This window comes from Piliocolobus tephrosceles, chromosome 10 (genome assembly GCF_002776525.5).
Source record: "Piliocolobus tephrosceles isolate RC106 chromosome 10, ASM277652v3, whole genome shotgun sequence".
Lineage (NCBI taxonomy): Eukaryota > Metazoa > Chordata > Mammalia > Primates > Cercopithecidae > Piliocolobus > Piliocolobus tephrosceles.
This window is the reverse complement of record NC_045443.1, coordinates 112,016,113-112,031,119: the sequence shown is the minus strand read 5'-3', so window position 1 is coordinate 112,031,119 and position 15,007 is coordinate 112,016,113. Positions and strand designations below refer to the sequence as shown.

Here is a 15,007-nt window from a genome sequence, read left to right as displayed (position 1 = left end):
CAATTTAAAAATTTTTATAAATAGTGACAAGTTACTTAACCTTTCCGAGCCTCATTTAAAAAAATCTGTAAATTTGGCCTCAGGGTACGACTCATCTCATAGGCTTGGTGCAAAGATGTCAAAAAATCATACACATCATATGTTATCTCAGGGTTGACTCAGAAAGTAGTAACTGTTTTGCTCTAAACGACACCAATGTTAATCTAAAAAGTGGCCTGTTGAACCTCACAGCCTCAGTGGTCAACACAAGCCTTTGTGAATCCAGTGCCCAGTGCCTAGACCTTTAGGAGAAAACAACTCGCTAACAACCAATGGGAATGGATGCTTTGGTAGCTTTTTCTGGAGCTGGGGTTACATGAGGAAAGTAACACAGTTTGACTCTTTGACACTTACCAATCTTGTGTTTTAAAGGAGGGAAGAGTTGTCATTGGTATTTACATGGGGCTGGGAGCTGACCTGGGTGAGGCCTGACTTCCAGACTTACCTGAAGCCAATCCAAACTCCTTGAATCTCAAAGGCCTGAGCAATATCACTCCAACAGGCTCCCTGGCATGACTCCCGGCACATCTGCTGCCGGATGGACTGGAGACCAGATGCCTGCAAATATGTCTGCCTCTTTAGGCACGAGCAGGAGGTTAAGAATGTCTCATGGGATACAGGTCCCTGAATAGAGATTCTGTTTTATATTATATCTAAGGGTGCCCTTCCTAAGTCCCGGATCAAGCTTTTTTGACAACACTATGAAGTAGATGCTATTATTAGCCCACTTTACCAATGGGGAAACTGAGGCTCAGAAAGGTTCCAAACAAAAACTGCCAGTGGTTCTTGAACCCCAGCCTGGTCTGCAGATTCTAAACCTGTGCATTTCACCACCACTCTATACTGTCTTGGTTACCTTTGCTCATCTGCTACAATCTCAAAATTTCATTTTCCACTGAAGATCTGTCTTTGAGACTGGGTCAGACATGCTGATTAAGAGCTCACCAGGTTTGAATTAGGGAGCTCTAATCGATTAAATTAATGCCAGACCAAAAGACGGGCAGGAAGAAGTTAAAAAGGATCATGATGCTTTTTAGGTTCAATATTTACAGCAGCATCCTTATAAATGCATTCCTAAAGGATGCGGCGGGGAGGCTTTGAATGCAAGGTTCACAAACCTCTTAGGTTATGACTTGACTTTCATGGAGCATTTAATGGATCCTCGGATGAACTTAAAATCAACTTGGAGGGGCCACTGGGGGAGATGGAGTTGGGGGCTGATCCATTGTAGAAATACTCACAGTTTGCAGCTGTGTGCCCATGGGCGAGTTGTTTTACCTTTCTGGGCCTCAACTATCTTTTGTGCAAAGTGAGAATAACAATAGCACCTGTTTGATATGGTTGTGATGAGGGGAAATGAGATCATCCACAGAAAGCACCTAGAACAGTGTCTGGCACCTATGAGTGCTCAATAAACATGTGCTTGCCTCAGGCCTGCCCTTATGAAGCTCACACTGTTGCAAGCAGGTCAGACATTACACAAGTAATTATAAATTGCTTAATTGAAATTGTGAAGCCTGGCACTGTGACTCACACCTGTAATCTCAGCATTTTGAGAGGCTAAGGTTGGAGGATTGCTTGAGCCTAAGAGTTGAGACTAGCCTGGGCAACATAGTGAGACTCCATCTCTACAAAAAATAAAAAATTAGCCTGGCGTGTTGGCACATGCCTGTGGTACTAGCTAACCCAGGAGACTGAGATGGGAGGATTGCTTGAGCCCAGGAGTTCGAGGCTGCAGTGAGCTGTGATAACACCACTGCACTCCAGCTTGGGTGACAGAGTGAGACCCTGTCTCAAAGAAAAAAATAAAATAAATAAAATAAAATAAATGATTGAATGCTATAAAGAAGATATACAAAGTGTTAAGGAATATCAAACTGGAATGTCAGTCTAGGGTGGGAGATCAGGGAATCATTGAGACTGAGATCAGAGGAGAGTGAGTGTTGGATAGGAGAAGTGGGCGGTGTGAGGGTATCCACACATAGAGGAAAGCATGCATGAAGCCCCTTGGCTGAGGGAGAGCCTGCCACCTGGGAGTGAACAGAAGGCTGGGATGTTGGCACTCAGGGCGAGGGCAAAGTGGTGGGGCATGAGGGCTAGACAGAAAGGCAGGGACCAGCGAGATGGCAACTTGTATAAGCCATTTTAATGAAGGATGTCAGATTTTATCCTACCACTAGTGCACATCCATTGGAAGGATTTAAATTTGTGAGTAACATGCCTAAGTTCTTTATTTGGAAGCCGTCACTTTGCTATGATAGCGCAGGACTATTTAGTTGGCACCAGAGACCCATTGAAAGGCCATCGTGAGGTCTGAAACAGGAGATGGTGGTTCCCACCAGGGTGTGGGGAGAAGCTGGAGATGTGGGTGGAATCAGGTCTTAGTGGCGGGTTGGTGATAACAAGGTGAAGAATTGCCCCTTCTTTGTGGATTTGGAAACCAACACTGGGGAACTTACCCGAAGTCACCCAGCTCATGAGTGGCCCAGCTTGAGATGTACACTGAGGCCTGTGGGCTCGGGGTGAATGGAGTGTGCACCCTGGAGAAATCCTTTCACCTTTCCAGAAACCTCTGCCCTTCTCACCTCCCTCCACCCCCAAAAGGGAGCTCCCAGTGACAGGGAACATTCCAGCCAAGGGCTCTCTGTCCTGCCTAGGAGACAACAAATAGCAATTCATCATCAGCCTCCACATTGTAAAGTGATAAGGAATCAGCTGAGGTTTCCTTCCAGTTGGGATTCTCGTTAAGTGATAACTCCATGGGTGGTTTTCCCCCTGGCCCCTGCCTGCCCCACTATCTGACTTCCCCTCATTGTCTGTCTCCTTTCCAATGAGCCCAGGAGTCAGGCTCAGGCAGGCAGGCCAGAGGGCTCCTTGTGTTTGGAACCGGCTGTCTCCAAACTATCTCTCCCGATGGATTGAGCCAAAAAAGCCGGGAAGGTCTTTTATCAATGCCACTCAATCAAATCGAGGACCCCAGGGCCTGGGACAGCACTTGTCTGTCTTTCTCCCTCCCACCCCTGACTCTCACCCCAACTCACATTATAAAGCAAAAGCAACCCAAATAAAGATTCTAGCATAGCCAGGAGTTGAATCAGATATTCAAAGGAAAGTTAGAGATTGAGAGGGGAAGGGGAATTAGATATGGAAAAGGGCTTTGCAGGGTGAATTTTCTCAGTGCTGTGTGTTTTAAAATGAGATTTCACATCCATTCCTTTGCTGATTCTCCAGCTCCCTGCAGCAGTCTTTGAATCAGGGGAGATGCCACCCATCTCTGTTTTGCAGGGGTCTAATGGAGGACAAAGAGACAGGGTTAGATTCTAAGCTTATGTGGCCGATGAGTGGCAGAACTGGGATGGATGCATCAGGTTAATCTTCATTTATTGAGCACTTAATGTATAATGGAAACTGTGCTAGGTGCTTGGGATAAGTGGAGGACACAGTGGAAAAGGCTCCTGCTCTCAAGAAACTTGTATTCTTACTGGTTGGGACATATAATAAGCCAGTAAGTAAATATAATGATATCAGGTAGTGACTAGGTGATATTTGGAACTGACTCTTTTGATTTCTAGTTGAGAATCTTCCCACAATACCATTCCAACTCTTTCTACTTTATGCTAAGAGCTAAGAGCATGGGGACATCAAAAACAAATAACAACAACGAAAACAAAAAACCAGTCATCCACCCACTCATCTGCCCACCCACCCATCCATCCACCCACCATTCACCTGTCCACCCACCCATCCACCCACTCACTCATTCCTCCATCCACCCATTCATCAATCATCTATCTATCCACTCACTCATCCATCCACCCACTCATCCATCCACTCACTCATCCATCCACCCACTCATCCATCCACCCATCCCCCAACCCATCCACTCACCTATCCACCCACTCATTCATCCCCCCACCCATCTATCAACCCATCCATCTACCTACCCATCCACCCACTCATCCATCCACTCACTCATCCATTCACCCACCTATCCATTCACCCATCTACCCACCCACCCATCCACGCATCCATTCACCCATCCAACCACCCATCCATCCACCCACTCATCCACCCACTCATCCATCAATCCTCTCACTCATTCATCCATCCCCCCATCCACCTACCCATACATCTACCCATGCATTCACCCACCCATCCATGTATCTACTCATCCATAAGAGTCAAGGTTTGCTACCTTTTCATGTTGGCTGAGCATGTAGAGTTGCATGAAATGGAAAGCCTGGGGCCATCTGTCAGAATGAGCACTGCTTTGTGAGTCAGAAGGCCTGAATTATAGCCACCTTCCCAACTTGCTGAAGGTCACTTAGCTAGAAAGATTACTACTCTGAGTTTCAGGGTCTCTGTCTGGGAAGACTCGACAATGGTTCATCTGAATGAACTGAATTGGCAAGAGAAATGACCCATTTGGGAATAGTGACAATATTTGCTCAATAGGATTAGTATTTGAAAGTACTCTGTGAGCTTTCCAGCTCTGTAATCTACCCAAATACTTTTAAGTATGGGACAGCTTTCAGAATGCTATCTGTCCAGTCTTCCAAAAGAGAAAGAGGGAAAAGAGAATGGACCCAGGTCATTTGGACAGACAAGATTTGAATGCCTTATGTGCAAGGAAGATAAAAACTCCACTGCACTTAGTATTACCTCAAATTAAATCTCATAAAAAGCTCAGGTATTATCTCCACTTACAATCAAGAACTGAGATTGGAATGACCCGGTGATTCATCCACAGTCACATGGCCAGTGAGCAATGGAGCCATAACTCTGTGCCTTAATATCTGTGCCCTGCATACATTACTAAAGTCACTTTATCTAGAATCAAAAACATCTAGAAAAGTCCAAAGTACTAGGGTTTTCTACAGCGCCATGACATCATGAATGGTCAGAATCAGGAGGAACTTTACTGTTACCTAAGAGACTCATTTGGGTTTAGGATAGTTGCAATGTAATTGACCACTCTTAATATGCAACTTTCTGAAGCCGAGTTGTGGACTCATCTCATCAGAAGACTTGATACTTAACTCTTAACCCCTCCCCCCCCCCCCCCCCCCCCTCCACACACAACCGCACATTTACCAACCCTGAAAGCTAATCATGACTTGGCCGGAGATAGGTCTTTGCTGTTGAACAGTTATTGGGCTCTCAAAAAGAAAAAGGAAAAACAGAAACAAACTGAGCCATAACCAAAATAAACACAGAGATTACATCCAGAGCATTTATCATGACTGACCTGAAATGTGGATCGTTGAGTTGGAATTTCTTTACAATGTGATGAGGCCTCAGAGGAATTTGAGAATATTCAGTACCTGCTTTTATCAATAAGCCAAGATTGAGTTTTTCTTAGTGCTCTGCATTAGATCTTTGGGGTATTAAAGACTGGAATGTATAATTTTACGATTTTCCAAAATGTGTTCCGGCCGTTTTCTTATTATTCTTCCTTTTTTACTTGTAACAAATCTGGAAGGGGATCAGAAACTTGAGAATAGTTAGTTTGCCTTGTTTTTTTTTTTTTTTCTCTTGCCAAGGGTGCCCTGCAGCTGTACTTTCTATTATTGAAAAGGGGAACAGCCTGGTTAAATGGAAAACCCAAAGGTTATGATTCCAGCAACAATGGAAACACTCAGGTTTATGAATCTGGGGGGAGGGGGGCGGTGGAAGGAAGAATGGAAGGAAAGGAATCAAGGGAGGAGGTGGTGAGGACAAAACGAAGCTGAGTATAGCAATGTCTTCAAGACTCCAAACACACACACACACACACATACACACACACACACACACAACTGCACAGTTAAAAGGTGAAGAATGTGGCCATTCACTCATCTGGATGTTTTCAAACATCTGCATGGTTGGCATGATGTAGATAGAACACCTGGAAGAATGTGTTTTTCATAGTTTTTTTTTTTTTGGTACAAACTTTTTGGGCATCCTATAGGTCCCAGATATGGCCCAGAAAGAGTCTAGCTGAAAATAAGTTTGCTTGCCGTTAAGTGGGCACAACCCTAACATAGATATGTTTTGTTTGTGGACACTTTTGGCTTAACTGTGGGTGTCACTTGGACATTGATACAAATGGAGCTGGTTGGTGGAACCCAAACCCAATCTACTCTACCTGGGTTGGGGAACTGTTTTACAAGACAGTCCAAAGCCAAAGGATTTACTCTTGAGTCAATGGCTTACTTGTCTTTATATCTGAGGACCACCTCTCAGTCGCAGAGTGTCAGCCTCCCTCACTTACTGCTCATGGTAGGATGGACTGGGATCGAAGACATGCACCAAAAACAGGATCATGTCTACCCTGTTCACCACTCTATCTCCAGCACCTGGCACAATACCTAGCACTGTGGAGCAGCTCGGTAATTATCTATTATATGATTGCATGAGTGGCACTGGATATTAGAAATCTAGAGAGTTGGAAGTAAGGCGTGTAGGCAAAGTCAATCCAATCTGGCTTGGATTCCAGCCTCTGTTCCTTCTCAGCCACGTGACCTTGGGCAAGTCACTTCTCTGAGCTTTAGTTCTGCCTTTATGGAGACAGGCATTACAGCAGACACTGTAATTGAGGAATTACTGTGAGACGAAGAGTAAGATCACGTAGCAGGTACTCAATAAATAATAGCTCTGATCATTTCCTCTTGTTATTTAGTTCAGCATTCTGTTTTCATGGCCATCAGCCATCACAGTGAGTTGCATGGATGCCCCAGTGTTTCATTTTTCTTCACTCCTCCAAAGACAGGCATAACTCCTTAACATGTATTGACTAGAAAGAGACAGAAAGATGAGGAAAGAGAATTTTCAGTTTGGAAGGTAAAATTTCCGATAAGTAATGAGTCTGTGTTGAGGTTTACACCTTGGTAGATATCCCCAAGCATTGCTTCCCCTGAAGGGAATACCTTGAGGGTATTATTGTGAATTATGTCTGCCATGAGCTTGACTGGTGGTGTTACCCCTGCAACAAGAGCTGTTCATGTTAACGGAAATCAGGAGACTTATATGCTCAATCTTACTTAGTTCTTAGCTACCCAGTAAGGTAAGTATTACTCACTTTGATTCAGAGATGATGATGAGTCTCTGAGCATAGATGCCCTGCTGGTATCACACAGATATTAAGTAAAGGAGCCTGATTCAAATCCAGACATGTCTAGTCTTCTTAACCTGGGGTCTGCATTTTAGGGAGTTTTTGAACTCCCTGAAATTGTATGCAAAGACTTGTATGCACATGCAATTTTCAAAACATTGTGTTTCAATGCAGTTTTCTAGGAAAGAGCCCAGCACTTTTGCTTGTTTTCAAAGGGGCCAGTGGCCCCAAAGTGGTGAAACGAGACCTCCTTTCAGAGACAGAACTATCTCCACTGCCCTACACTAGGAAATAACTAGTGCACAGGGAAGGGAAGTGATTTGCTCAGCAGGAAACAGCAACACATTAACTTGTACCAACTTAACAAGTATTAACTAGGCACCTGCTCACATAAAGAATCAGGAAAGCATTAGAACATTCATTCAAGCTCCCTCCCACTCATCCATGCATCCATGCATCCATCCATCCATCCATCCATCCATCGTACAAATATTTATTGCATGCCTTCTCTATGTATCAAGACAGTGAAAAACAAGGACTTTGTAGTCAGACTACTTGGATTCTAATCCTGGATCTACTGTTTATCAGCCATGTAAAACCTTGGGCAAGTTTCTTAACTTCCATGAGTCCTTTTTTTCTCATCTGTAAGATAAGGATAATAGTAAAACCCACCTGGTAGGGTTGTTGTGAGGATTAAATGCGTTACTTTATGGAGAGTGCTTAGAATCGTGCTACGCAGAGTACACACTATATGTGTTTGTCTTGATTTATTGTTGATGCTCTTGTTAATAGTAGATGTTTACTAGGTTCTGGGAATAAAGTGACGGATAAGGCAGACAATGTCCTGCTTTTATGAAATTTACATGCTGGAGAAGAGGAAAGATAATAGTAATGGCTATTTATTTATTTCGAGATGGGAGTTCTCACTATGTTGCCCAGGCTGGTCTCAAACTCCTGGGCTCAAGTGATCCTCTTTTCTCGGCCTCCCAAGCAGCTGGAACTATAGGTGTGCACCACTGCACCTGGTTAGTTGTTATTTATTGAGTGTTTCTGGGCTTTGGACTAAGTGCTTCGTGTATTTTTCCGTTTAATTCTTAACACTGCCCTTTGTAGGAGATGCTATTACTTCCCTTTCCATCTTACAGATGAAGAAGCTGAACTCAGAAAGGTCAAACTGTTTGCATAGAACTCCATAGCCTAAGGTCTTAACCACTACAGTCCACCCCCCTTTTTTTGTTTTCAGAATGGTGGTTAGGGCTAACAATGTCTCAGGCTTTATTCTTCAGTACTTTGGCCAAATAACTGTCTCCACTTTTAGCTGCCTGGTGCCTGCTCCTGGCCTCACTGCTGTCTCTCCTGTCTTCACAGAGGAAGAATGTTCCACCACAGACCATCCCTATAAGAAGCCCTACATGGAGACATCACCCAGTGAAGAAGATTCCTTCTACCGCTCAAGCTACCCACAGCAGCAGGGCCTGGGTGCCTCCTACAGGACAGAGTCGGCACAGCGGCAGGCCTGCATGTATGCCAGCTCTGCGCCCCCCAGTGAGCCTGTGCCCAGCCTGGAGGACATCAGCTGCAACACGTGGCCAAGCATGCCTTCCTACAGCAGCTGCACCGTCACCACTGTGCAGCCCATGGACAGGCTACCCTACCAGCACTTCTCTGCTCACTTCACCTCGGGGCCCCTGGTCCCCCGGCTGGCAGGCATGGCCAACCATGGCTCCCCACAGCTGGGAGAGGGAATGTTCCAGCACCAGACCTCCGTGGCCCACCAGCCTGTGGTCAGGCAGTGTGGGCCTCAGACTGGCCTGCAGTCCCCTGGCACCCTTCAGCCCCCTGAGTTCCTCTACTCCCATGGTGTGCCAAGGACTCTGTCCCCGCATCAGTACCACTCGGTGCATGGAGTTGGCATGGTGCCAGAGTGGAGCGACAATAGCTAAAGTGAAGCCTGCTTCACAACAGACATTTCCTAGAGAGAGACAGAGAGAGATAGAGGAGAAAGAGAGAGAAGGAGAGAGACAGTAGCCAAGAGAACCCCACGGACAAGATTTTTCATTTCACCCAATGTTCACATCTGCACTCAAGGTCGCTGGATGCTGATCTAATCAGTAGCTTGAAACCACAATTTTAAAAATGTGACTTTCTTGTTTTGTCTCAAAACTTAAAAAAAAAACACACAAAAAGCTGAGTCCCACCCCCCCACGACCACCACACTCATCAACCAGCCACGTTCACACCACTCCCCAGATCTCTTCCCCCATTCCTTCTTTTGGGCTCTAGAAAGTCTTGCCTCATTGAGTGCTTTTCCCTAGTGCGTAGTTGGAGTCTTTCCCTGTCTTGGTGTTAATGTTGACATTGTTATATAATAAATGATAATATATTTTTTTCTTTCAATTTTCTTAATGGGACCCAGTCCCTTATTTGGGGGGAGGTCTGAGGCAAGTATATTTCAAAATGTGTACTTGCGGGATTCCCTTCAAGTAAACCACCCCTGAAACCTAAATTCACCTTTCCCCTTGACTAAGAAAAGCACCTACCACTGCCATGTGATGTTTCTGAAAAGCTTCCCTATGTCCCCATTTGCTTTGGTTTTGTCCTGCCTTCTCCAATATCACATGCTCAGTTTTGCCTCTACTTACCCATGGAGTCAGGATAACACTGACGTCCCCTGGCATCCTGTCTTATTCAGCCCTACCGTCTTGCCAGCTCTGTCTTTCCAGCTGTCTGTCGCTAAAATGTGGCCTATAGCTTCCCTTCCGGAAAGCTTGCTTTGAAAAACTTAAAAAGCCCCGGTTTACATGCAGGCAGGACTGTGATAACAGTGCAAGGTCTGTGTTGACAAGAGTTGTGGACAAAAAGCCAAAATAAATATTCTTCCTGATTTAAAAAAAAAAAAAAACTTGAAAAAAAAAAAAAAACAAGGCCAGCCCAACCTTCCAAACCTCCATCACCAACAATCCAAACTGGATGTGAAGCAAAATGCATAATTCCTACAGAAGAGGCAAGACACGGTCACCGATGATGTCTCTCCAAAGAAACCACGCCCACACCAATGCCGACACAAAACTGTGTTTACTGAAAGCCAAAAACAGTATTAAAAAAAAGTGTGTAAGTAAAGTGTTATGGTAGGGTTCTTCAGATGTAATATTTTACTGGTACTATTTATTTATAAATAGGAATTCTAATTAAGTAATAACATGAAATGAAACCCAGCATACGAGCTGGCCAAGAGCTTTTAATTTTATTGATACTCAAAACCAAGTTTGTGTTTTTTTTGTTTTTTTCCTCTTTCGAATGTGCTTTGCTTTTTTTGATTAAAAAGTTTTTTTCCTTTTTTTTTAAACAGACCCTAATAAACAGAACAGGGTAAGATGCGAGGCTGAGTGTGTTTAAGTATGTGAGAGAGTACGAGTGCATTTGTGAGTGAGTGTCCCTATGCGATTATGTCTTTTTATGTTGCTAAGGGGGGGAGGGTGAGGACTAAGTACTCGTGCCTTATATTTGTGTGCCAATTAATGCCTAATAAATACCATGTGCTTAAACAAGTACAAGGAACTTGAACACCCATTTTTTTTTTTTTCATGTTCTTTCTACCGACTGAATAGAGGGGCTAGGAAGTGGAGGAGACAGGAAGGGGTTGTCTTGCATGTGAATTTCTCACCGCACCTGATTTCTCATGCCCATCTCGGGAATTTGAGATCCATTGTCCTTGAGTGTGATGAAGCTGAATATATGTATCCACTGGTTTATATCCCTGGAATGAGGTTATTTGTTTTAATGGAATTTGTGTAGGCATTGGAGAAGAAAAGTCTTTAGGAATTCCAACTGATTTAAAACGGTATCGATCATACTACATGTAACACCTAATGTTTGGGTTTTTCAAGAATCTCTTTCTCTGAATGAATTGTTGGAGCCAGGCATTTTGGAGGTTCCACTGCAAATAACTTTATGAACCATTAGTGAATCAGATATTTATTTTAAATCCATGGATCTAGGATTTGTGAACTTGACCTCTAGAACACATACGGGACAGAAGAGAGCAGCAAATTGGTGAGTACATTTGTGCTGCAGATTTGTTCTGTTTTTGTAATTTTGATGCCCACACCCCTCAAATTATCAAGAGCTATCAAATATGCCACATCCCCTTGAAAAAGAAACAATTGGCTTGTTGATTACAAATTATTCATTTAATCAGGTCTCCTGGGACCTTTCCCAGGCAAAGAAGCCCTGAGAAGTGTGAACTAATGATAAAGAAATGACAATTCAGCTTCTTTCAAGTGCAATGGAGAAACTAGGTCAATGGCTTTCCTGTTCCCCCAAAGGACTGCATTAGTAAAGTTTCACTGAACAGGTTCTGACTGTGCTCCAAATAGATATTTATTCTGATGGGTTCAGTTTTTTTTTTTTTTTTTTAAAGAGTTGCCTTTGAAGAAATTGCCTTTGAAACTAATTTTATCAACTCTATACAACAGTCAGTCTTACCCTCTCAAAGGAACATCATCCAAATTAGGAATCAGCGTCCCCACCCCACAGCTCAAACAGTTGCCACCACTGGAAAATCATTAAAAACATGTTCACAGCAAGTTTCACAAATTAGACAAGGGACACTGTCATTTCATAACCAATACAGGTTAACCTCTTTGGGTTCCAAACGATTGTTATAGTGGATCTTTTCACTGAATCAGTAGGATTAAGGATACAATGTCCAAGACTTAATGTCGTTTCATCATGGTGTTGATAAAACCATGGTAAGGCACAATGCACATTGTTACATTCCGATAATATATCTGGTGGGTGCTTGCTTTAGACTGGGCGTGTGGTAAGTACCGGGGACACAGCAGTGAACAAAAAGAGAAGGGCTGTCTCCTTTGGAACTTACGATTTAGTGAGAGAAGCAGCCTTTAGGAAGTTATGTGCATCCTCAGTGGATTGCGGCAGTGGAAATTACTACAAAGACAGACTGCACGATGGCATAAAGGGATAAGGCAAGGGGCCTAACGCCATCTGGGGGAGATGACTCTTGAGCATAGCCCTAGTGATGAGTAGGAATTAATCAGGTGAAAGGTTGGGAGGAAAAGGATTGCAGACAGAGGGAATAATGTGTGCAAATGTCCTAAGGCAGAAATTGTGATGGAGGAATGACATGTAGGTTTGTCGATCACCCAGTTCACATTCCTTCATTCAGTAACATGTAGGAACGTTCCACTATGTGCGGTCGATATCTTTACTTGTACAGGACCTACTAATTGTGATAGGCTCTTTTCCAGGTAATTTCTAAAGTTGCAGAGGACAGACTCTGGATATGGGAGATGGTAGGGTTTTTTGTGTGTGTTCAGGAGAGGAGTATTACAGCATCTGCCTGGCTTCTGGTCCTCTACAGTTTGGGACCCAAGCTTATAGGGTAGAAGAAACACAAGAACTTTCAAGAGGGTCAGCTCATTAGTATTCTTGAGCTCAGAGAGGTTGAAAATTCCCCCCAGATTACACAGCTGGTGTGTGGCAGGGTTTACCATGAAACCTAAGTTAGCCCAAGCCTTAAGTTTCCCCCTCTCTAAAAAGGAGACAATTGGCTGGATTTGGTAGCTCATGCCTGTAATTTCAACACTTTGGGAGGCCAAGGATGGAGGATTGCTTAAGCCCAGGGATAAGTCTGAGCAATATAGCAAGACCCTGTCTCTACAAAAAAAAAAAAAAAAAAAAAAAAGAGAGAAGATATTCTACATGCTTCAAAGAACTGTTGTGCATTTAAGTGAGAAAATATCTGTGAAAGTTTCCAGTGAAGTATTTAACAAGTAGATGTTCAACAAATGCTTGAAAGACTTTAATCAATGAAATGCAAGTTAAATATAATTTTTTAAATCATTGACTTGGCAAATGTATATTTAAAAAATAATATTACCTATCGCTAATGAGAAAGTAGGAAATCTCATAAACGAATGGTTGGGAATACAAATTAGATAAACCTTTGCAAGGAGAGTTTGCAAAATGTATCAAAAGTGTTAATGTGAAAATCATTTAATCTGATAATTCTGCTTTGAGGAATTGGTCTGAAGGAAATAATCAGAGATGTATATAACATTTATTTTCTAGGAAGTCTATCATGATTTTTTAAAATCATGCAAAATAGGAAACAGCCTTAATATCCAATAATATGGAGTTGGTTAAATAAATTAGTGCATGATGAAATACCACATGGCCATTAAGAAACACATTTGTGGGCCAGGTGTGGTGGCTCACGCCTGTAATCCCAGCACTTTGCAAGGCCAAGACAGATCACCTGAGGTCAGGAGTCCAAGACCAGCCTGGCCAACATGGTGAAACTCCATCTCTACTAAAAACACAATAATTAGCTGGTGGTGCATGCGTGTAATTCCAGCTACTCGGGAGGCTGATGCAGGACAATCACTTGAACCCGGGAGGCAGAGGTTGCAGTGAGCCGAGATGGCACCACTATAGTCCAGCTGGGATGAAAGAGCGAGACTCCGTCTCAAAAAAAAAAAAAAAAAAAAAAAAGATAAAGAAAAGAAACACATTTGTGGAGATGTTTAAGATTCACTGCAAGCAAAAGAAGCTTCAAGTAGCTTGCACAGCAGCTTCCAATTTTATTAAACACACCAGCACACATTCACACTTGAAACAAAAGCACTCTTAGGATGTATAACAATAACAGTGATGGGATTGTGGGTGTTCAAATTTTCTTTGTTCTTTTGGGGATGTCCCAGTTTTCCTCGTGATGAAGATGAATTATCTTTGTAACTAGAAGTAGAATTAGTAAATAAAATCTAGCTTGTTGTTTGTTCATTGAAATGAGTCTGTGAGGAAGATGGGACACTCCTGTCTACCTTGAGGAGGAAGGGATAAAGCTTCCATAATGAGAGCCATTGGCCCCATCAGTGACAGAGCTGGGTACTGGTACCGACCAGCCGACTGCTCATCATGGAATGTTCCATATTCAACTAAAAGACAAAGTGACGCCTGGATATTTCTCTTTGTCTTCACTTTCTGAGGGTGCTATTTGTGTGTTTTCTTGGTCCTCTTGGGAGGTTAGACTATGGTGTGGGATGAGCTATTATTCCCTTTTAATAAACACAACACACGTGTTGAATCAGGTACTCATTTATCTCACCTTTGTTCTCTAATTGAACTGGGTTATAAAATTCACTCTGTCACTTACTGTCTTTGTGACCTTGGGCAAGTCACTGAACCTCTTTGATCTTCCATTTGACCATATGTAAAATGGGGTTACTGTGAGTATTTATCCCAGAGATTCCTCGTTTGTCTGAGGATTCAATGAGACAATGAGCATAAAATGCTTAGCACAGAGCCTGGTGTATTAGTCTGTTCTCAGCTGCTAATAAGGACATACCCAAGACTGGGTAATGTATAAAGAAAAAGCGGTTTGATGGACTCACAGTTCCACACGGCTGGGGAGGCCTCACAATTATGGTGGAAGACAAACGAGGAGCAAAAGCACGTCTTACATGGTGACAGGCAAGAGAGCTTGTGTAGGGGAACTGCCCTTTATAAAACCATCAGATTTTGTGAGACTTATTCACTACCACGAGAACAGCATGGGAAAGACCCGCCCCCATGATTCAATTATCTCCCACCAGGTCCCTCCCAGGACACGTGGGGATTATGGGAGCTACAATTTAAGGTGAGATTTGGGTGGGGACATAGCCAAACCATATCACCTGGTATAGAGAAAATGCTCAATAGCTGTTAGCTCATGAAAAGATTAACTAGGATTTATAATTTTTTTTTTTTTTTTTTGAGATGGAGTTTTGCTCTTCTTGCCCAGGGTGGAATGCAATGGTGCGATCTCAGCTCACCAAAACCTCCGCCTCCTGTGTTCAAGCGATTCTCCTGCCT

General features: G+C 43.2%; 1 protein-coding gene across 3 annotated transcripts in view; it reads left to right on the top strand.

Moving 5' to 3' along the window:
* The window catches only part of TBX5 (T-box transcription factor 5), a 54,737-nt gene extending 44,054 nt beyond the window's left edge, over positions 1-10,683 (top strand). For 2 of the 3 annotated variants that reach the window (XM_023211710.1, XM_023211638.2), the window contains exon 9: positions 8,501-10,683. In XM_023211710.1, coding sequence (XP_023067478.1) covers positions 8,501-9,075 — 575 coding nt within the window. In that variant the 3' untranslated portion in view covers positions 9,076-10,683. The remainder of the gene's footprint in view (positions 1-8,500) is intronic. The other variant, XM_023211792.2, reaches the window with a different exon arrangement.
* The last annotated feature ends 4,324 nt before the right edge of the window (positions 10,684-15,007 follow it).